General features: G+C 36.1%; 1 protein-coding gene across 4 annotated transcripts in view; it reads left to right on the top strand.

Moving 5' to 3' along the window:
• The window catches only part of Pard3b (par-3 family cell polarity regulator beta), a 981,002-nt gene that overhangs the window by 607,924 nt on the left and 349,310 nt on the right, over positions 1-23,768 (top strand). For all 4 annotated transcript variants that reach the window (XM_048808385.1, XM_048808386.1, XM_015481294.2 and 1 more), the window contains one exon: positions 18,913-18,957. In XM_048808385.1, coding sequence (XP_048664342.1) covers positions 18,913-18,957 — 45 coding nt within the window. The remainder of the gene's footprint in view (positions 1-18,912; positions 18,958-23,768) is intronic.

Here is a 23,768-nt window from a genome sequence, read left to right on the forward strand (position 1 = left end):
TTTTAAATAAATTTTTAAAAATTAAATCTCAAACTTTTGCAGCAAAATTTTATTTAGGAGTTGGGACAGAGAGGAAGGAAATAATCAAAGACCATTGATTTTATTTTTTTTCCTTTTCTTGGTCAGTAGCCTCTGAAATCTCCAAAGAAATCCCTGCTCTGAAGAAAAAAGATTTAAAAATTGCTGCCTGTGAAGTCACTTTAGATTCTGGATCTAGCTACCATTGTCTATTTTTTGTATTAATGTTTTCTATTAGCTCAACCTTGTTCAAGTTGCTTAATATACCTCAATGCCTTCCAAACAGATAGATAGTAGATATTTAGTATGTATGTGTAACCGCCTATTCTGCAAAAAGGAGTCTGATTTAAGTGAGCTCATCTAATAGATTGGTATAAAATACTGGATGAGTTCACTAGAGTGTGTGCAGAATTTTGTGCATCCCATTTAAGTGGATGGTTGTGTGCTCTGAGTTGGAGAGACAGCACATAAACCCCCAAAGTTAATAACCTCTAATAAACAATGAGTCTGGATGACAACTTTTCACAATCTATTACACACTATAGCCCTGGTTTTGCACAGTTTGCATGTTAAACAGATGATAGTAGATTCTGGGCAGAAATATAGACAGTATTATATACTTCAATGCATGCCAGAAGAGAAATCTTTTGATAGCACTTATTGTAGCCAAGAACAGAAGCAGCTATACAATCCCCAGCCAGAAACCAGGTGCCAAAATTAATTCATGCAAGAATAAAATGGGCTGGCATCTTACTGTAAAGTCCGTAAGCTCTGGGGAAAATGTGCACAAAAATCCTGGGTAGCTCAAGTTACAGGGTCTTGGGGGTTATAGTTCAAGCTGAGCTGGCCAGTTCAAGGAACACATTGAGTGATCAAAGAGCATATTTTCACCCAGCCAGCCACCTCACAAACACATGCAAAAGTGCCATGGAGAGAGCAGGAATCATTTTCAGTAAGGTAAGCCCTGCACATGATTTGGATACAGCAGACTTACTTGTCAGATCTGTAGGAGACGCAGCTTGGTAGGTTAGCTAATAATGTTGGATGACAGAATCAGGATTCAAAAAGATCTCAACAGGGAGAACTGGTGAGCTGCAATTCAGAAGATTACATTTAATAGGGATAAATGTAAATTCCCATATTTGGATTTATAAAAGGAAGCAACTGCCTCCTGTCTTATTCCCATCCAATTTATTTTCCACACTGCAGCTTGGGTGATCTTTTTAAAACACAAATCAGATCATGTCACGTCCTTGCTAAAAATCCCTCAACAGCATCCCATTGCCCTGAGGATGAAGACAAAACTCATTAATGTGGTTTTCAAGACCCTCCGTGGCTGGCTCCTTGCTTTCTCCTCCACCTGTTCTCCCACCAGCCCCCCTGTCATGCTGAACATTCCAGCCATATGGAAGATTTAGAGGTTTTCATGTTTCCTCTGTCCAAAACACATCTTCACCCTTTGGTTTAGTCCCCCCCTAATTACATATTTTGAGGTTCTCTGCTCAAACTTTCACTTAATAAATGTCCATGGAGTATCTATTATGTACCAGGCATTATTCTAGGCTCTGTGGATCAAAGAGTGAACAAACAAAGCCCACATTCACATGAAGCTGGTGTTCTAGTGGAATGATGTCTGGTGGTGAACACTTTGAAGACAAATGGAGCAAGATGAGATGTTAGTGATGGAGTGTTGGTGTTGGAAGGCCCTACTTCACGTAGAAGGTGCACAGAGGACCTCCAATGAGGTGGAGTTTAAGGAGAGATGATTAAAGGGGCACCATAACTGTGTGGCTGTCTGGGAGAATGGCACTGCAGTCAGAGGGTAGAGCATGTTTCAAAGCCCTGAAGAGGTGCATACATAACACTTTTGAGAACCAAGGTCAAGTCCAAAGTGAGTCAAGTAAACTGAGCAAGAGGGAGAATTCAGAAGAATGAAGCTGGAGAGACTGCCAGCATGCGGCTTGGGCAGGGCTCAGAAGTCATGATAAACCTTCGGGTTGTCTTCTAGATGTGGTTGGAAGATAGAGAGGCTTCTAGCCAAGAACCATCACAAAAAAATTATTTTGTTGCTGTTTTAAAAGGATTACAGTAGCTGTTGTGTGGAAGATAGACTAGAGACCTAGTGCAGAATCCCCAAGATCAGTCAGAGGTTATAACATCTGTCAAAGTAAAAGCTGGAGGGACCTTTGAATGTGTAGGTTTGCTAACACTTATCACATCCTTGTGATTACTTGTGGGAAACCCTGCCTGTTCAGGGCTCAGGGCTGCCTTGCTAACTTTCCCAATCTCAGTGCCCAGCATTGTGGCTGCCGTACCACAGACTCTGCAGAGATATATGACAGGCAAAGAAGACCTGGCTTAATAGCCATTAATATAAAAAGGACCTCAGGGTTTGAGCTGACTGTGCACAGAGCAAAGAATATGAGCTAGCAGCAGACCAATTTGGCTGCCAAGAAAGCTAGTGCTGTCTTAGGCTGCATTAAAAAGCCTGGGATGGAGAGTAAGAGGTGGGCTTAAGTCTGAGGCCCCTCTCTGCTGTCTTGTCTGCATCCCAACTATTGACCTGACCTGACATCATTTGCCTTCTGCCTTCTTTCTAATACTGAAACCTTATTTTTTTTTGGGGGGGGGGGGTACTTGGACTTGAACCCAAAATTGTTTTACCATCAAGCTATATCCCCAGTCTTTTTATTTTTTATTTTGAGGAAGGGTCTTTTTTAAGTTGCTGAGGGTCTTGCTAAGTAGCTGAGGATGGCCTCAAATTTTCAATCCTCCTGCCTCAGCTTCCCAAGTCTCTGGAATTACAGACATGCACCACTGCTCCCTGCTAATAATGAAATCTGTCAATCACAGGTCACATCCTGGATTTATCTATGGTTCTCTCTGTTGTTTTATTCCCATGTTCACATAATACATTCTCTGTGATGTTAAATATCTCTTTTTCTCCCTCTTTAAGGGTCCTGACACCATATGAATAATAGACCATGCCTTTTCTAGTAACAATTTACAAAATGCACAAGGATAAAACAACTTTAGGACATAATTTGGTCTGAGTATATACTCTAGTAGGGAGTCTTAACTTGTAGAAATATCGAGTTCTTGAATCCAAAGTCATTAGCCAAACCTTACCTCTTGGCTCACATAGTATATAGAAATTTTGCTTTGAAGCTAGAAATGATTCAGATCCCAACTATTCCATTTGCAAAGTTTATGATGTAAACTTAGCCTCAGTTCTCTCCAATGAAAAATGAAGATAATAATGCTCACCTCAGAATTTTTCTAAGTGAGATAATATGTTGAAATGCTTATCATGATTTTTGGTTCATGATAATTTGGTAATAAATTTTGGTTTTTTTTCTCTTCATCTCTGTTTTTAAAAGTCACTAGGTAATATAGAAATGCACATTTTAAATAGTGAAGTTAGAGGTGTACTTTTAATTGTTTAATAGTGAACAGTGTTGATTTGTTGTTTGACTTAAAGGTAACCTGTACCATTTTTTCAATGGTTTAATCAATATCAATTTCTTGCTAATGATAGAAATGTTTCTCAAGTATCTAGGAACCATGGAAGTTTCTATTTTTTGAGTAGTATAAAGAATGTAACTATGGTCATTCCCAGGAGTATAGAGAAAGAAGTTTCCTAGAAGGGATTTCAAACAAATAGTCTTTTGCCTATCGTATATGGATTTTAAAAAATGGATCAGAGACTCCATAAAACTAATCTTTAAAGGATCTTTGTAAACTACCTGTTTATTGTATAAAGATAATAAAATGGGGCGGGGGTTATTGCTCAGCAGTAGAGCGTTTGCCTCATATGTATGAGGCACAGGGTTCAATCCTCAGCACCACATAAAAAAAATAAATAAAAATAAAGGTATTGTGCCCATCTACAACTAAAAATATTTTTTAAAAGATAATAAAATGTTCTTTGCATACATTGAGGTTGCCCACAAATTACCATAATACAGAGTAGAAACTAGTGCTATATACTTGGGAAGCAAAGCTAAAGTGTTCTGGGTTGGAGGTGGGAAAAGAGATGGAAATATATAGTAGGAAGAGTCAGTCCCAGCAGGGAGCTAGTCCTGGAAGGTGTAATATTTATATGTTTAAAGTCTGAGGACATTCCAGCAGAGAATAAAAACAAATAAGAAGAAGCCAGGAATCATTGTATACAACTTTAGTTAAAAGGCAGATAGAGGACAATACAGTGGGGGGAGGTAAAAGGCTCATATCTTGAATACAAAGGTAAGGAAACTATATTATTCTCTAGGCAGTGGAATACTGGTGATGGTTTTCAGTAGGCAAGGAAATTGATGCTGTGATGTTTAGCATGGTTAATGTGGCAGTAGTAAATAAGATGCATGGTAGAGGCAAGAGATGGACGTTGGCCAAAAGCAAGTTGGAAGTTATTGCAAAGGTTCAGCCATGCCATGGTGAGAGCTGTGGGTTCAGTTGTGAGGATTCTTGGAAGGAAGACTTGAGACCTGCTCATGAAGTAGTCACATGTGATGTGAGGACCGGGAAGTAGCCCTAGGTCTAAATGTGGTTTCCTTTCAGTCTACCAGCACCATGGTGCTATCTTGTGGTCCTCTAATAAAAATAAACAAGTAAGCAAAGTTGCCTATTCTCAACATTGCTCTCATAATACCTTTAATGTAGGAAAGAAGTGGTGCATGATGAGGCCTCCAAAGAGTATTGTCCTTGGTCATGGATCCCATTTGTAGTCGTGTTCTCTCCATGACACTTTGGATGATAGTTGCTCAAGTGATCTTAAGATCATTGGTTCTGTGATTTATGATGCTGTAGTCACAAGGACAATGCTGTTTTAGTATATTGACTATATTAATTATTTTTAAACACATAACATAGAAATTAAATAGTATCATTTAGTGAAACTTGCTGTAAAACTCACACCACTGGGGGTTTTTTTGTTGTTGTTATTTATTTATTTATTTATTCTGATTTGTTATCTAGGACAGCAGAATGCATTTCACTTTATAATACACATAGAGCACAATTTTTCATGTCTGTTTGTACACAAAGTAGAATCATACTATTTGTGTCTTCACACATGTACTTAGGGTAATAATGTCCATCTCATTCTACCGTCTTTCCTACCCTTATGCCCCTTCCCTTCTCCTCCCTCCCCTTTGCCCTATCTAAAGTTTCCTCCCATGTTCCCATTATGGAGCAGCATCCTCCTATCAGAGAAAACATTCAGCATTTGTTTTTTTGTGATTGGCTTACTTCACTTAGCATTATATTCTCCAATTCCATCCATTTACCTTCAAATGCCATAATTTTATTCTCTTTTAATGCTGAGTAATATTCCATTGTACATATAGCCTCAAAAAAAAAAAAGAAAAAGAAAAGAAAGAAATACCTGGGAATCAACTTAACAATAGAGGTAAAAGACCTCTACAATGAAAATAACAGAACACTAAAGAAAGAAATTAAAGAGGACCTTAGAAGATGGAAAGATCTCCCTTGTTCTTGGATAGGCAGAATTAATATTGTCAAAATGACCATACAACCAAAAGCACTATACAGATTTAATGCAATCCCAATCAAAATCCCAATCACATTCCTCATAGAAATAGAAAAAGCAGTCATGAAATTCATCTGGAAAAATAAGAGACCCAGAATATCTAAAGCAATCCTCAGTAAGAAGAGTGAAGCAGGTGGTATCACTGTACCAGACCTTAAGTATACTACAGAGCAACAGTAACAAAACCAGCATGGTATTGGGACCAAAACAGACTTGTAGACCAATGGTACAGAATAGAGGACACAGAGACAAACCCACATAAATACAGTTATCTCATAGTAGACAAAGGTGCCAAAAACACACCACTGTTTTTGAGAGTTGGGTTGAAAGGAAGCTGATGGTACAGGAAAAGCCAGTGGTTAGAGTGTACAGAGTACGAGGGCAGGGGCGCTGCCTAGGGAGAGAAGTCCAGCTATGTTTATGGTCTACCTTAAATATTACAAAGTGTATTGATCAGACTATGCATGTGAGAAAGTCACCAAGGCTAGCCTGAAAGATTCAGGGAAATAGTCTTTAAAGCTCACACAGGACCAGAAACACGTCTGTTCCCATACAAAGATTGAAAAACATCCCATAATCCACAGGATAGTAGAGTATTCATAAGGGGGTTGCCTCTACAGTAAGTCCTCTATAGTAGGGCATAATCAGCCTATATCAAGTACTGCTGTAGTCCTGCATTACAATTGTAAAAGCAAAACCAAAATGATCAACTTTTTCTAAGCAATGCCACTATATTCCAAAAGTATTTTTTTAATTATAAAAATATCAAGTATGCCAGACACTCTGGTGCACAACTGTGATTCCAGCTACTCAGGAGGGAAAGGCAGGAGGATCATGAGTTTAAAGCCAGTCTGGGTAACAGAGTGAGACCCTGTCTCAAAATAAAATTTATAAGGCATTGGGTAGGTAGCTCAGTGGTAGAGTGCATAGTACACATGAAGCAATCACCAGTTCACCGAGTTCGATTACCAATAACACACACACACACACACACACACACACACAAATCAAGCATGGGCAAGGTAAAATTTACAATATATGGCATCCAATGAAAGATTAATATGCATGTAAAGAACTACAGACATATGATACATAGGAAAAAAATCAGCAATTACAACCAGAACTGATGAAAATGTTACAATCAGCAGAAGCAGACAAGGTCATTTAAAAATTATTATAATTGTATTTCATATATTCAAAATTCTGGAGAAAAATTAAACTTATTAAATACAGAACTCAAAACTTGAACTCATTATATATATATAAAATATCTCCAATTCTAACTTCCAGAAATTCACAGTTCTATGAGATGTAAAAAACATTGAATGTGATTAACGGATTAGCTAATGCAGGAAGCAAGACAGATGAATGTAAAGATATGGCAATAGATCTCTAAAATCCAAAATAGAAAGAAAAAAGACACACCAAAGTAGTAATAAACCATGGGCAATTTCAGGTGACCTATGGTATGTGAAATTGAGTTTGAGAGAAAAGGGGAAATAGAGGAAAAAAAACCACATGAAGAAATATTAGCCAATATTTTTCCAAATTTTATGAAACTTAAAGAATATCAACCTTTAAACAAAACAAATGAAGAAAACTATATCAAACCACATCATAATCAAATTGCTCAAAATAAGGCCAAAGAGAAAAATCTTAAATATATTAGAGACACGTTATATACAGAGAAACAGAAACAACCACCAACTTCTCACAGGGGAAAAATACATATGTAAAAATACCAACAGTGGACTAATGTCCCTGAAGTACTGAAAGAAAAATTCTAGAATTTTTCCAACAATATCTTTCAAAAACAAGGGCAAAATGAAGATTCCAGCATACGAGAGCCAAAAGCACTTTTCATCAAGAGTTGCACTCTAAGAAATGCTCAGTGAAAACTTTCAGAAGAAGGAAAACAATTTCCAAATAGAAATATGGATCTTCATACACTAAGGCCACCAGAAATTATAAGTACTTGCATGAATATATTTTTCAAAAAATTATGATTTATTATATTTAAGAGTAAGTGATTTGTGTAAATAAAAATAATGGCAATGTAGTATGGGGTAGGTAACATGTAGAAATATAAATAAATGCAGAAGTAGCACAGATGCTGAGCAGGCAGACATGAAAGCACATAGTTTTAAGGTCCTTGTACTTGAAGCATTGTGTAATTTCATGGTGTGAGGAACAAGCTGGTGCGTTAAAAATGTATGTGGTAACCCCTTCAGAACCACTACTACAGCACAACAGGGTTGTACCTAATGAGCCAACCAAAGGAAAATGGAATAATCATAAATGCTCAAAATAATCTTGAAAATAAAGTGATATTCAATAACATGAAGATATTCTCAAAAGAAGAAAGAGTGGAGGAAAGGTTTTTTTAAAAAAAGAACACATGAGGAAAATAGAATGTAAAAAGCAGGATGGTACATTTGAACTCAACCATATCAATTGTCACACTAAACGCAAATGTTAAACCTCAGTTAAGACAGAAATGCTCATATTGGACAAAAGAAAGTCACAATTCTATGGTGCCTGTAAGTATCCTACTTTAAGCAAGCACAGTAGCACATGCCTGCAATCTCTGTTATTTGGGTGGTTGAGGCTAGAGGATTGCAAATTGGAGCCCTGCCTTGCACTCCTGGGTTCAATACTTAGCACTAGACAAAAAAGAAAACAGAGACTTCCTTTACATAGAAACATAAAAGTAACTTAAAAGTAAAAGGAAGTTTAAAAATAAAACTATAACCTGATAACATTCATAAAAAATGCTGGAATGGCTATATTGATATTAGATAAAGTAGACTTCAGAAACATATTACCAGAAATAGTCATCTCCTTAGGGGGTCAGATCATCAAGACAATGTAGTAATGAGACAAAAACAAGGGCTGGGGCGGTAGCTCAGTGGCAGAGCACTTACCTGGAATGGGTTCAATCCTCAGCACCACATAAAAAAAAATAAATAAAAGCATGCTGTCCGTCTACAACTATAAAAAATTTAAAAAGCCATAGAACAACAGGAGAAAAAGACAAAGTTATGGTTGGAGTTTTCAGCAGCCTTTCTCAGTAAGTGTTGGAATAATCAGATCCAAAAGACACAACAAAAACAAAAGACTTGAAGAGCATTATCAATCACATTCAACAGGACAAACCATATTTTAGGCTATAAAATAAGTCTCAAAGATTTTGAAAATATTCAAGTTATACTCTGTATATTATGTTGCTACAGTGAAGTTAGACTTCAATAACCAAAAGAACTCAGGAAGATCCAGAAATATTTGGAAAACAAAGAATACTTTTTTCAATAACACAGAGATCAAGGAAGAACAGAGAAATTAGAGTGCGTTTGAACTGATCAAAAATTGAAACACTGCAAACAAAAATCTATGGAATAAAGAATAAGTTGTGAGGTGCCACTAAGAGGGTAATGATAGCACTGAACTATATTGGAGAAGGAAGAAAGTTCTCAAAGGACCTCACTTTTCACTTTAAGAAAATAGAGTAAATTCAACCCAAACTATGCATAAGAAAAATAATAAAAATCAGAGCAATAATTAATGAGCTGGAAATTTTTGCGAAAATCATTGAAATGAGAGGCTAGTGTTTTGATAAGGTCAATGAAAATAATAACCTATTGACCGCATTGATCAGTACAAAATAAAACATAAACATTATTAGAATTGAAAGAATTAACTACATATTTTACAAATATCAAAAGTAAAGTTAGAAAGATGTATTGGACAGAGCTGGGGTTGTAGCTCAGTGGTAGAACACTTCCCCAGCATGTGTGAGGCACTGGGTTCAATCTTTAGCACCACATAAAATAAATAAAATAAAGATATTGTGTTCATCTACAACCAAAAAAAAAAAGTGTAATGGGTGAATATATGTAAGAAGAAATAGTCTACCTAGCCCTGTAGCTATTAAAAAATTAAATTGTAGTTAAATACTTTCTCACAAATGAAAGGATTTTCTGATGAAGCTTAAGTGTTTAATGGGAAGAAAAACAATTCTACAGAAATTCTTCCAACTAAATAAAGAGGGAGAAATACTTTCCCAACTCATTTATTGAAGCCAGCATTATCCTGATACCAAAGACAAAAAAGAAAAATCGTAATCTGATATACTTAATAAATGGGTACAAAATGCATTTCTAAAATTTTATGCCAGGTTCAGTGAGTGGTGCATTCCTGTAATCCCAGCAGCTCACAGGCTGAAGTAGGAGGATCGCAAGTTCAAATCCAGCCTTAGCAACTTAGCAAGGCTCAATCACCTTTTCCTACTCCTTCTTTGCCAGGAATTTGCAGATTGTGCCACAAGAATTTTACATTTACACACGTGTATGTTATGCCATTCCTATATATATGTGCATATATATGAAACCATTCCTAAGTACTTATTAGTAGAAAGGGCTGGGGATATGGCTCAGTGGTTAAGTGCCTCTGGGTTCAATCTTTGGTACAAAAAAAAAAAAATGCAAACCAAACCCAACAGTGTATTAAAAAGATACTTTATCATGATTAAGCGGGGATTATCCCAGGAATGCAGTGTAACATTTGAAATTAGTTAATGTAAGTCATTTTTCTCCCTAAAACAGAAAAACCATATGACTATATGAGCACATCAGTGGACTCAGAAAAAGTATTTGAAAAAATTCCAATGTCATCTAATCTAAAATGCAAAACTCAAAATATATTATTTGGAGTCAAATCTGTGGCATAATTATACAGAAAAGCAAGAGAAGTATAAAGTACAACATTCAAGATTGTGTTTATCTCTGAGCAGAGAGGGAAAGGAGAGGCATTGGGTTGGAACATGCTTGGAGCTTCAGAGGTAAAATCGCACATTCTTTAAAAAGTGGGGTTGATGCCCAGCATTTGTTTTATTATTGTCATTTTTATCTTACACATCTGCTGTAACTATTTTTTAGTTCTTCAATATTTAATAAAAGCAAATTTTAAAGCTAGTGTTATATATATATATATATATATATCAGCAAGAAAGACAATTACTTATTTTGTTTACAATGTTGGAAACTCTTGCCTAGTGAAAAGAGAAGTTTTTATAGCAAGTATTCAGGGTTTTTTTAGAAATGTAATGGGATATTGTCTATAAACAGAACACTGCTCTTTTCAAGTGTCATATCATGTGAAAAACAAGTATGCCTAATGCCAACAGTTCAGACAATACATGGGAACTGATACCCCAGTGATCAGTCACACATGCGATGTTTTGGTCTTTATTTAGGCCTGTGCCAGAATCAGACTCAATCACCTTTTCCTACTCCTTCTTTGCCAGGAATTTGCAGATTGTGCCACAAGAATTTTACATTTACACACATTTGTGTTATGCCATTCCTATATATATATGTGCATATATATGAAAACATTCCTGCATTAACTAGTTTAGAATGCTTGGCTCCATGTACATATCCAGATTGCTGCTCTTCCTTTATTCTCACACATGTTGTATTCATTCACTAAGAAGAACTATCAGGTACCAGATGTGATTCTGGGCTAAAATGGAAAAAATAAGACATATGCCCTGCCGAAAGTGTTGGTGGTTTAGTGCGTAACAGACCCATACGCAAATAGGTAGGATATTTAAAAATTATTTTGGTCCCTAAACTCAGCCTGGAGACCTGCAGTCTTTATTATGTGATCATAAAGCATGTTTGCCAAGCAGGGGAGTGGATGAATTTTCATTACAGTTAAAAGGAATAGCAGTACTATTTGTATATCATATTAGCACATGAAGTTGCATAGCCAATTCAAAAGCATGCTACTTTTGATGTGCTGGAGTGCAAAGAAAGGGCTTAGCAAAATGGTGAGATGCAAAAGACAATCTGTTTTCAGCTATTACTGGGTTCCATGATGAGTGGTCTCATCCTTTGGGCCATTATTTGCATTTTACAAATGTGATCAGTTAGTCTGAAGAAGATCAGTTAGTTTGTAATTAGTTCACACTTACATGTAGGTAGCATCAGAATCCTGCTCCCTTTAAGCTGGAGATTGAGCTTAAAAGAAGCAGGATTCTGATGCTACCTACATGTAAGTGTGAACTAATTACCCTTTCTGTGCCCCTTACTCCATTCCCATAACTAAAGATGTCCCAGGCACTAAAAGTTCTCGTTGCTGCTCTCAGATCTATTGACCTTTAATTTTAAGTTCTCACCTAAATCCTCTTTTGTTTTTATGACCCCCATGCACATCTAGCTCTCCACTCTTCCTAAAGCATATCCTTTTTTCTTCTTTCAAATATTTCACACGTTTTATTGCATCACCCCTATTACTTGTTTGTATTACTTCATTAGACCACAGGATTGGATGCCTGGTTACTTTGAGGAAAACAAAATTTATTGAATGAATTCAAAACAAATGAAATGATGAACTTATAAAAGAAAGATTTGGTTTTTCTAATACCCTTTAAGGAGATAAAAGAACATATAAGAGGTAATAGATTTTTCTCAACTTCTGATTGAAGGTTTCCTAAAGTTTATGAAAAGAGAATTTTGAAGATATCACTGAAAAGTCGTGAACATACAGACAGTTGGATAATGTTGAAGGGCATGGGCCCCTCATTTTTTTATTTGTGTCATCATGCAAAAGACTTAGAAATATACTCTGATACTGCAAGAAAATTTCTACTTAGCTTATTGCCTAAGCAGCAGCATATCTGGAATGGTGATCAGTGCTTTGGGGGAAGCTTGCTTAAAAAGCCTATGAGATAAATGTTTACATCATTATCTTGTATCAATTTCCTAACTCCTTTTTTTTTAATCAAAAGCCTCAATTTGTTTTGGTTCTGTGTGGAGGGCTGGGAGGTAGGGAAGAGAGAGATTCAAAAGATGGAAGAATTTTTTAACACATAAAAATTCACAGTGCAAAAAACTCAAAAAGTCTCCCTCAGCAGAAGGTGTACACCAGATAGTCATTGACATAAGAGAACACTATAAATTAAGGAAGTAGTAGTTCATGGTTGCTAAGAAGGGAACTTAATTTACAACTAGAAACAGGTTTTCATTCCTTAGAAATTCTGGAAATCAATCAGTGGCACAGAAATTGATCTGCTAAAGGAGAGGAAAATTGATTCTTAATATTGGCAAGTACATCAGTTTTAGGTTCAGAAGGAACAAGTCTTGGAAGCAAATTTATTAACCATTAAGGAATTACTTGATATTTAGTGTAGCAAACTATCCAAAGAGAAGTGTTTATGGCCTCATTAGAAGAAATATTTTTATTGTGGCAAACATCAGCTTCAAAATTGCAGTCTTTATTATATCAATGATATGAAAATCAAAAATTAAGTGAAATAAAGTTGTCTATGTAAAAAACATACATTATATCAGATTTTAGAGTGCTGCTTTGCCTCAAAGTATCTTAATATAAAATAGCGGGAATCTGAACACATTTGCATATTCCCCATTCATGACACAGTGTTGGTATTCTCAAAAAGAATAACTGTAGCTGATGGCAATTTTTATTTGAAGAGATTTGTGCATGTTAGCAATATACCATATTCTGTCACTATAAGAAGAGCATATGGGGCCCATTAACTCACCAAATCTGCCACTGTTCTGCAAATTTTTATTAAGCAAGTGCAGTCCCCTAATAGTCACTTATGTTATAGAATGCGTGTCAAATGCTATCAATAAGCAAGGGGATTGTTTTCCCATGGTGAGAAGCATTTGAAGTGTATAAGGAGGCTTGACAAAAGAATAAAACACTTTAAGTGATCACTATATTAATATAAAGGCATCCTACTGGGAAGCCAAGGCATGTAAGTATTACATGCACTTCAATGTTTGCCACTAACAAGTTCGCACAGTGCCATCTTGTTCACCGACTTTTTTCCTCATATTTTCTTTCTCTTAATGCTAACAATGAGCCTTGTCGAAATAAAACAAAATATATGCATATATACTCTGTTGATGATTTTTTAAAAGGTGCTATAGGTAGGTGGTTGGGCAGTTCTAATTAGCTTCAAACACTTAGAACCAGAAGAATTAGAACACAGGCTATCAGGTTGCTATGTTTCCCAGGTGCGTGTCCTGAATCAGAGGGCACACCAGGAAATTAACAAATGCCCGAGCCACAGGGTGCTGTCTTTATTAATCACCTTGTAGTAACTGAATCAAATGGTGTGTATTGATCTGGTGTTGAATGTGAAGAAACAGAAGTTTAGTACAGAAATCCTATCATCTAGGGCTGGGGTTGTAGCTTAGTGGTAGAGCTCACCTAGCATGTGTGAGGTGCTGGGTTCGATCCTCAGCACTACATAAAACTAAATAAATAAAAATAAAGGTATTTTAAAAAAGAAATCCCATCATCTAAATAAATTCAGAGACACCTCAAAAGGGGTGATTTCATGGTGCCCTGTAAGTGTTTAATAATGGTTATAATGAAAACAATCGTAATAAAAATGCTTATGAATTGTATCTTCAGAAAACTCATCATTTCAATGATATCTCTTCAATTACAGTAATATTCCTTTAAGATAATCAAAAGCAAGTAGTACTAGTTTTGGGGTAAAACTGATGGACTCAAAGGAAATGTAATAAGCTCTAGTAACGGGGGGGGGGGCTGCAAGGGAGAATGAATATGAGAAAGAAGGAGGAAAGGGAGGGAAGGAGAAAAATTTGTCATCAGAATCAGAATTAAATTTCAAGCTCTTTCTCCATCAACAACCCATTACTTGATGCTTAGGGTACTTTCCTCTTTTGGAATGGAAGCCCTTTCCCCCACCAGGCCCACTCATTTTTCAATTTCTTGTAAAGATGTCCTTTATTTAAAATGACCCACTGCCATCATTCTTACTGCTGCCACTCCAGTCACTGAGCTCTCTGCACAGTGCAACTACTACCCTTAAGTGCCAGCCCCGAGAGAGAGCATTAATAGTAGCTCTAAGGTGATGTGGGTTATAAAGGAAGTTGGGTATTAATTATAACACTTGCCATTTAAAAAAAAAAACAACAACAACTTGGTGGTGTGTGTAATTTTACCTCATTTTCTCATTTGCTACTGTTATTTAAATTGCTTCCCAGAACTAAGCATGTGTATAAAAGATGATTGTTCTAAATTTAACCTTTTAAATAAAATGTATTCTGTTAATTAAGTCGTTACAGTTCCCTCTCATTTCTATTATGTTTATTCACTTATCTTCCGTCCTAAAGATAGACATCTGTGTCAGTGAATATTTTGGAGAAAGACCCTCAATTTTTATGCCTATCACCCATTTGGATTTTCCACACTGTTTTTAAAAATAGTTTATTTTAGGGATCTAAAGAATTTCAAATTGTCAATTAAAATAATGATAAGCATTCCTACTAGGAATAATAGGCATTATTCAGCCAAAAAGTTAAGAAGTTCCTTGTAACATCTGGCGTTGCTGGGGATTTTCAGTACTTAAAGCAGCTAAGATTAAAAAGGAAAAAAAGACAAAAATTGAACAATATCAAAAGCATTAATTTTATACAAACCCCTTTTTTCAGATTAACTATATGTAATAAGACCATGGGCTCTACAGCGTTTTTCTTTGCCTTTCTGCCACCATAAGATGAATTGGCCAGGTAAACTTGGAGGTAGTACCTGCTGTGGGTGTTCCGTTATTCATGAGATAACACCTAAATTTACCTCATGCATAATGTTATGGTTTGGAAGTGAGTTGTCCACCCCAAAACTTCTGTTAATGCAGGAATGTTGTGGTGAAATAATTGGATTATGAAAGCTGTAACCTAATCAGCCCATCCTAGTTTAAATGGCCTGGGTGGTAACTGCAGGCAGGAGCATGGCGAGAGGAGGTGGGTCACTGGGGGCCTGCCCTGCAGCCCTCCCCCACACCTCTCTGCTTCCTGAACCTAGCATAAGGTGAGCAGTTTTTCTCTGCTGGGGATTTGCCCATGATATATGCTGTTTCATCTTAGGCCCAGAGCAATGGAGTCAGCAGTCTATGGACTGAGGAACCTCTGAAACTTTGAGCCCCAAATAAGTCTCCCCTCCTCTAAGTGGTTTCGTCAGGTCTTTTGGCTGCAGCAGTACAAAAGTTGACTAAAACAGTATGTTCTCAATTATTCACTCTCTATTTCTTTATGATCCTGAGCAGGTGAAATCTTGACCACCACCGCCATCATCAGATTTATTCCCTTACCCCTCACATGGCTTCCATTAGCAAATGTTTTCATGTGTTGACAATTGCACACCTGGCTCTCTATGCTGAGCACTTTTGCACAGTTGTTTTTATTTGGTTCCCACAACTCACTATATATTGTTTGTATCCTCATGCCTCACATGGGCAAACTGAGGTTAAAAGAGCTTAGTACCTTGCCTGGCAGTGCTGTTACTCAACCCATATGCATCTCATTATCAGCTACCTTGTTGTTCTGCCTTTCTATCTAGTTTCCCATTAGTGATGATAGTGGCTAATAATTATTAAGTGCTATAGTGTGATCTTTCAAATGCCTCACATATACTTAAACATTTCATCTTCACCACAAACCTATGGACTAAGCAACATTTTCCTTATGTTATGTACAATGAGACTGAAGTGCAGAAAATTAAAATAATTTTAAAACACTTGTGAAAAATACCATTAAGACTTTTACAATAACTGCCTAAAACTAGTGAGTTTCTATGCCAGGTACTTAATTTAAGAATATGATTCCTCATCTATAAAATGGGAATAAATAATTTATATTTTTAATTTGATAAATTGATGGTTAACACTTGTTGATATTTATCATTACAAAAAGATTTCTATTAATAGCATATATTCAAATAAAAAAGCTGAGAGTTTTCTAGCATATAGGTGTTTGTTTCCTTATGTTTAATTCATGCTGCTGATCATTGTTAAAATTTCTTAGAAACCTTTGTCTGATTGGTATCAATGTATAATGGTGTAGTTAACAGTACCATTTAATTTCTGTCTCCTCCACTCATGAGGTGTGTGTCAGTTTCTTTATCTGTAATATATGGATAAAAATACTTATCTTTCCAGTCATTGTGAGAGTTAAATTAATTAGTAGATATAAAGTACATAGGACAGAATCTATAAGTGTTCAACAAATATAGTTGCTATTGTTATTTTTGATCTTTATTATCATTGATTTCCAATATTTTTCTCCTTATAATATGGGTTCCACTGGGTTTTTAAGCATGGGGAGGGAAGAATTTGGCTCACCATCAGCACCTCAAAAATACCTCTGACCTACTTCCCAAATGGAAATAAAACAAGAAGTCAGACATGAGTTTAAGCAGTTAAGAACTGGATAATCATAGATACATGATTTTTCTAGAAATTAAAGAAGTAAAGGAGGGATGGGGGAGGGGGAAGATTATATATGGTGTTTTAACCAGCTTTTTTGCTACTGTGACAAAATGCCTGACCAGAATAATTGTAGAGGAGGAAAAGTTTTTTGTGGGGCTCATGGTTTTTAGAGGTCTCAGTCCATAGACAGTTGGCTCTATTCCTCGGGGCTAAAGGTAAGGCCATACATCATGGTGGAAGTGTATGGCAGAGAAAATTGGCTCACATGATGAGAGGAAGTAGAGAGAAAGATTCCCCTTGCCAGACACTGTATATATCCCAAAAGCATGTCCCCAAAGACCTACCTCCTCTAGCCACACCCTACCCACCTTCTGTTACCACTCAATCCCATCAGGGGATTAATTTACTAATTTTGGTTAAGGCTCTCATAACCCAATCATTCCTTCTCTAAACCCACTTGCACTGACAGACACATGAGCATTTGGGGGACACTTAATATCTAAACCATAACATATGGCGACTGTGTCAATTAAATATTATGAATGATACGGTGGATAGAAAAAAGGGACACATGTTACTCTGAGACCAGTCTAGTTAGGAAAAATGGAAGCTGTTCTCCTTGTTAGGAAACTTCCCCTCACTTTTTTATCCACCTTTGCACACAAGAATTTCATAGACTAGCATAGTGGTGCACGGTGAACAAATAAACAGCTGTTGTCAAACATTGAAGTGGCGATCCATGCAAAGCTGCTAAATGACTAAGGACTTTGCCTCTATGTTTATGAGGAATATTATCTAGTGGTTTTTATATGATGTCTTTTTCTGATATTAGTACGTTTAATACTAGCTCTATGGGATAGGTTGGAAATGTTCCCTCCTTTAAACTTTTTTGTAGGATTTCTGTAGAGTCAGTAATATTTCTTCCTTACATGTTCAATAGAATTCAGCAGTGAAGCCATTTCAGTCTAGATGGTTTGTGGTTGTTTGTTTTTTGGAGAAGTTTTACTTACAAACTCATTTTTAAAATTAGTTATCAGGCTATGCATACATTTATTTCTTCCTTTATAAGCTTTGGTAATCTAGACTTTTCAAAAGTTTATCCATTTCATCTGAGCTATGTTAATTGGGGATTAATTTTCCTCCTATTGAGGCAAAACCCATCTTCATATTCTAACTGACACCCCTGAATTATGAAGCTTTCCACTCTAGCCATTGGCAATAGGCACTGTTCCCTGTTCTGCATGGACTACAGACTGCTTCCTTTCCATTTGGGACAGATTCTTTGAGCTCTTGGGGTTTTTGTCTCATGCACAAGGGATCATCAGTATTCGGCTAAATCCAGGAAGGAATTCTCTGAAGATTTAGAGAGAAATCTGGGTGATTCTCTTCTCTCTGCTTCTCTGTCCTGGACATTCCATCTGCACTGGCATCCCTGGACATCTGCACCATGTCCTCAAGCTAAAGAAGAAAGAAATCACTGGATTCTGCCTCAGTGTCCCCCTCCCTGCACCACCATCTGGAAACCTTCTCTAGAAGCAAGCTGGGGCACTTGTAGGGTTCACCCCATTTGTTTTCCATCTCTTAGGAGTTGCTGTCCTTTATTGCCTGACATCTCATCAGACAAATGCCATGATTTCATGTTTTGTCTAGTTTTTAACTATTTCTAGGGGATTATAAATCTTTTCTCTTTTCCTCCATTTTGACCAGATACACAGGTCCAACCCTTGAGTATTAGATAATACATACATTGCTTTTATGCTCAGAGAGCTTTGTTTGAATTTAGTTTCTCCTCTTATGGTCATGGAAGCAACAACCCAGCTAAAAGAACTGAAAGTATTGGAAGTCTTTAAGAATGATGTCATATTCATAGAATATCTAATAAACATATTTCTTCATAGCTGTTTTTCAAATGTCTGTCAATAAAAATGATGTACCCCAGGGTAGGCTGGAAGGGAAATCTTCTGAAATCTTTGCCAGTAAAAGATTTAACTTATTATGATTTTCTATTAATTTATTGTTTGTAAAATGCCTAATTTACAAGCAGGTCTAATCCTTGTCTCTTTTACTTTTTTCTCCTCAGTGCCAGATGAAAGCAAAGTTCATTCATTGGCTGGACACCGATCCGGTAAGAAATTCCTCGTATCTGCCTTTCTGTTCCCTTCCTGGAAATCCCTGGCTGTGTTTTAGTAGCAGTTGGAACCTGTTTCTACCCACCAGTCACTGAAAGGCTTTCTAATTAATACATGAGATGTCTCTGACTTCCACGAAAATGAATTATTGCTTGGCTGTGTGCATAGTGGCATAATGTATGCTGACTCAAAATGTTTGAAAGGAAAGAAGAAAGGTTTCCAAAAAAATAATTCTAAAACTCCAAATCTGAAACTGTATGCTAGCTGAGCACTTAAAACAAACAGAACATTGTAAAGAAAACCAAAGAAAGTTCAAAAATTCCTTCCCACACTGACTTTCATATTAAAACAGCAGAAGAGAGTTCCAGAGTAAAAAAGATGTCCTTATTTCTTTCTCCTCAAAAAAAAAATTAAAAATTAAATTTAAAAATATGCAGTTGCTTGTCATCAAAAGGGACTGTGCTAGGGATGATTGTTATCCTATTTTTCTCTCACAAATGAGCTCTCTTTGTTATCTGGGAAGTCCACTTGGGTCTCTTAGGGTCTTGGTCTTTCTCTATCATGTGTATGGTATCTTAATATCTACGTTGCCCTTCGTTGTCAAGAAGCCTGCCTTCTCTTCCTGTGCTCTTCCTTTGGCATCATTCATTCACTTAGCGGAAAAACTTAGAGCTGCTAAGCTAGCAAATACCTCAGTAATTCCTTTCTTCTAAGGGTACATGATTTGGGGAGGAAAAAAAAACATCCATTTGACTCTTAGAATTGCCATTCCAAACACAGAAGAGTTATAATATGTTGGCATCCCTCCGTTTCTGAAACAAAGAAGTCTTCCCCATCACTGTCTCCGTGTTTATGTGCCAATTACGTTTTCAGCAGCAAGTCGCCTAGACGCCTCATTACCTCCATCACGTTCCAGGGCAAGATTATGATTTTTTTTTCTTTTCTTTCTTTTCCAGATTCTTTAGTAAAAACAGCAGGGAAGAACTAGTTCACAACTCTTTTGTTTTCCTTTTTTTCCCTCCCATTTTTCCTAATAAAGAATCTAAAAGGTTAGATCACTGTAAAAGAACAGATTTCCATGGAGTGTTAAATTGACACATGCCACATGCATGTTTATATCATCTTCTTCCATTAAATACTACCATTAAATACTTCCATTAAATATTTTTAGGAAACTGGGAAGAAAGTTCTTGTGACCAAGGAACCCCAAGGATAGCCTACATTCTTTTCATTTGAAATACATAGTCCTACATATATTAATAGTTGTCTTACACATGTTAATACTTGAACACTAAAATCTTTTTGTGTACTGACATAGGATTCAATGAAAAAACTTGAAGCTGTTTTTAAGAATATTTTATTAGCTTGATTTGTGAAAACGAGCAAATAATCATCTTTCTGCCTAATTCCAGGAAATTGAAACACATTCTAATCTTAGTTGATTTCCAAACAAGTTACTGTTAGTCAGTAATTAAAAGTTATTGTTACTATTTCTGAGATCATTGTTGTCTTAGCATATTGCTGTAATGTTTTAGGTAAACTTAAATGATATCTATATAATATAATATAATATATTAATAAAGAACTATTCTAAGTGCAAACTTGAAACAATAACCTTCCAAATTAAAATAAAAAATTCAAAAGTGGCAAAAATTTAAAGCTACCAGTTAGATTTATTGTAAACTAGCCACATAGCACCTTCACTTTCACTGAGAGATAGAAATAGAACCAAACCTCTTTATATTTGATGAACCATGCTATTTAAATACAGTGAATGTTTTAGAGATTTCTGTTACTAATGCACTGCTGTTCCAACATTCCCTATTTTTATATTTTTATGGACTTTTATATCCTATCACTACATCATTGAGTTTGTCAATGGGTACCTATGAAACTAGTAAAAATACTAAAGAACAGTCGGAAACTTGATAACTTGGATTTAAAATGGCATGTAATGAGGAGAGCTAACAATGACCTAAAATTATATAGTCTAGCATGACATTAAAGGAAAGCATTCTGTAAAACATCAGACACTTTTGAGAAAATATAGAATATCATTATAGAAAAATGTAAGACTAAAATTATAAATTTCTATGCTCCAAGAATATACCCTCCCCCATTTTTTAAATATTTCTTTATTTTGGAAAATTAGTCTTAAATTATAATGATCCTCAGGAACTTATCCCCTCATATAAAATGCAGATCCTTTATGTATGCTACACTTATGCAGGGAAATTCTTTCATCTGGCTTTGGTGAGGGGGCACAGAGCAAAGGATTAAGGGTCCTTTTAATTCTGACAACCTCTTTCAGTTACAAAATAATGTTTAAAAGTCACCTAACATATAACTAAACTGTCTATCTTCTAAGGTGGTCTGTGATCACTAACAAGTTACCAGGTTGTATTTTACCTTGCAAAGTTCTGATTCTACTTAACTCACCAGTGTTCAAAGGGACCACTGAACTTTTTGTTGCAATTTTCTTTCTTCTTCCCCAAATCTTTAAGTAAAATTCTATTTTTTCCTAATAATAAAACAGTGCTCTCTCTCTCTTTAATGTTAGAAATGTAGGCAGCTTCAATACAATCTAAGACTATCAGAAAGTTAAACAAATTAAATTGTATGTGCTGACCTAAATCTATCATCCATCTTCTTTTTTTTTTTTTTTTAAAGAAAGAGTGAGAGAGTGAGAGAGAGTGAGAGAGAGAATTTCAATATTTATTTTTTAATTTTCGGCGGACACAACATCCTTGTTTGTATGTGGTGCTGAGGATCGAACCTGGGCCGCACGCATGCCAGGCAAGCGCGCTACCGCTTGAGCCACATCCCCAGCCCCATCCATCTTCTTATTCAGGATGATATTCAACATTTTAATAAATTCATGTGAGTTGAAATTTCCTCTGAGTCAGCTACTTAGTGTGTAGAGGGCCATTTTGTGCCAAGTTCCATCTGTTTGTCTGGTTTGGGCACCTCCCAAATTTGTGACAAGGTTTTTGGCACCTTTTCCTTTTTCCTTGGCTTAATCTTTAAGTGGTTTATTCCTTGGAAATCTGATTAAATCAGAGGCCCAGGTAGGATAAATCTTTCTAACATTTTTGGCCCAGAATGTAGTGTTCCTCTCACCCCTTCTGCAATCCACCCAGGATTTTTGAGATTCCTCTAAGATCCTGCTATTGGGCCTCCCCTAACAGTGCATCCCATCTCATTAGACAGCACAGTAATTCTGCTCATAATCTTTTAGGGACTCCTCCCCAGAAGGGGGACATGTATATCTAGGGAACAGTGGACCCAACACTGGGAAATTAGAATTAAAATACGTTTTATTCAGTTTCTTTAAAAAAAAATCACAAGTTTCAGTAAGCCTTATTGTATTTCTAGTATTCTTTTGGGAAACCAAAAATGTCTTTACCCTCTTTCCCTGTCTAACTAATTAAACAAATCTTAGAAATGCAGGGAGGGGGGAAAAATAGAGAAAAATATTTTTTAAACAACAAAGCCACTTTTTTAAATGAGTTAAATATTCTAGGGGAACATTAGAAGACACAGAAAATGACATCAAATTTGGCATTTGATTTTTTTTTTAATTATACTTTGATTTTGGTAATATTCAGAAACAAAATATGCCTGAGAGGGAGTTCAGGCATATTTTTGCTTTCTGTATACTGAACTGGCAACTAAACTAATAGTTCAGTGCTCTTCTAGAGTCAGTCAGAAAGGAGTTATAAATTTTACTTTTTTTTTTCTGTGTCATCTTCTTTTTTAGTTGTTTTGATTTACTGCTTGGAACTGTTTTAATATGTATTGACTGTCTGCAGAGATCTTTGCTGACCCAGCTTTTTAAGAGGATGCAGTACTGAAGGAAGCCAGTGAGTTCTTCTTTATGGGCTCTGACATATTAATTAGCAAAATGGACTAAAAAGCTTTCCTATTTCTGTTTTAATTTCTTATATTCTCAAACACCTGTCTATATAGCTGTAAAACAGGCAAGTCTGTGAAAGTAATGGCTGGCAGTAAGTCCAGACCTTTCCTAAGGCAAGTTTATCAATTCATGAGCAAGTACTTATTAACAATCTCAGGGTATATCTACATATGAGGTGCCTTATAGTCAGCATGTTTAGTTGATATCCTGACACAGTTTACTGATGAAGAAATAGAAGCTAAGGGCATTTAAATATTTGATTTCTCAGCTAGTCACTTTTGGGTTAGGATATAAACTCAGATGTTGTGTGGTAGAGGTAGTATTTCGGGGCAATTCATGTTCTACTAGCACCTACCTAAAACCCCAAATCCCAGGAACTGAAAATATAGGAGTCAGACACAGTGCTTACATCTAATTCTAGTTAGAAGTTCACACACACACAGAGACACAACAAGAAACCTGATAAATTCTTATTTGTCTTTTGTACACTCAGCTAGCTGAAACAGAAATACAATAATTATAAATTTCTACTAGACTCCTGCAATTCAGTGAGTATGTTTGAGAAGGATATCTAATATGGTCATTCTTGCCTTAGTTTTCCTATGTGCATGTACATGTGTATGTATATGTATATATATATGTGTGTGTGTGTGTGTGTGTGTGTGTGTGTGGGTCAAGTTGAGAGACATATGAGAGAGAAAATGTGTGTGTGTTATCTGTACATTACAGTAAACATGCGAGTAATATCTTTCTTCGTAGCAAGCCTGAGAGTTTAATGAGGAAGTTGCTACTTTGGCAGACCTTCCCTTCTTCTTTAAATGCAATGTGTATAAACTTCAAATCTAGACAGTTTAAATGTGGCCTGAGAAGTTTCTGGATCTTTATAAAAGG

Source organism: Marmota marmota, unplaced genomic scaffold (genome assembly GCF_001458135.2).
Source record: "Marmota marmota marmota unplaced genomic scaffold, marMar, whole genome shotgun sequence".
NCBI lineage: Eukaryota > Metazoa > Chordata > Mammalia > Rodentia > Sciuridae > Marmota > Marmota marmota.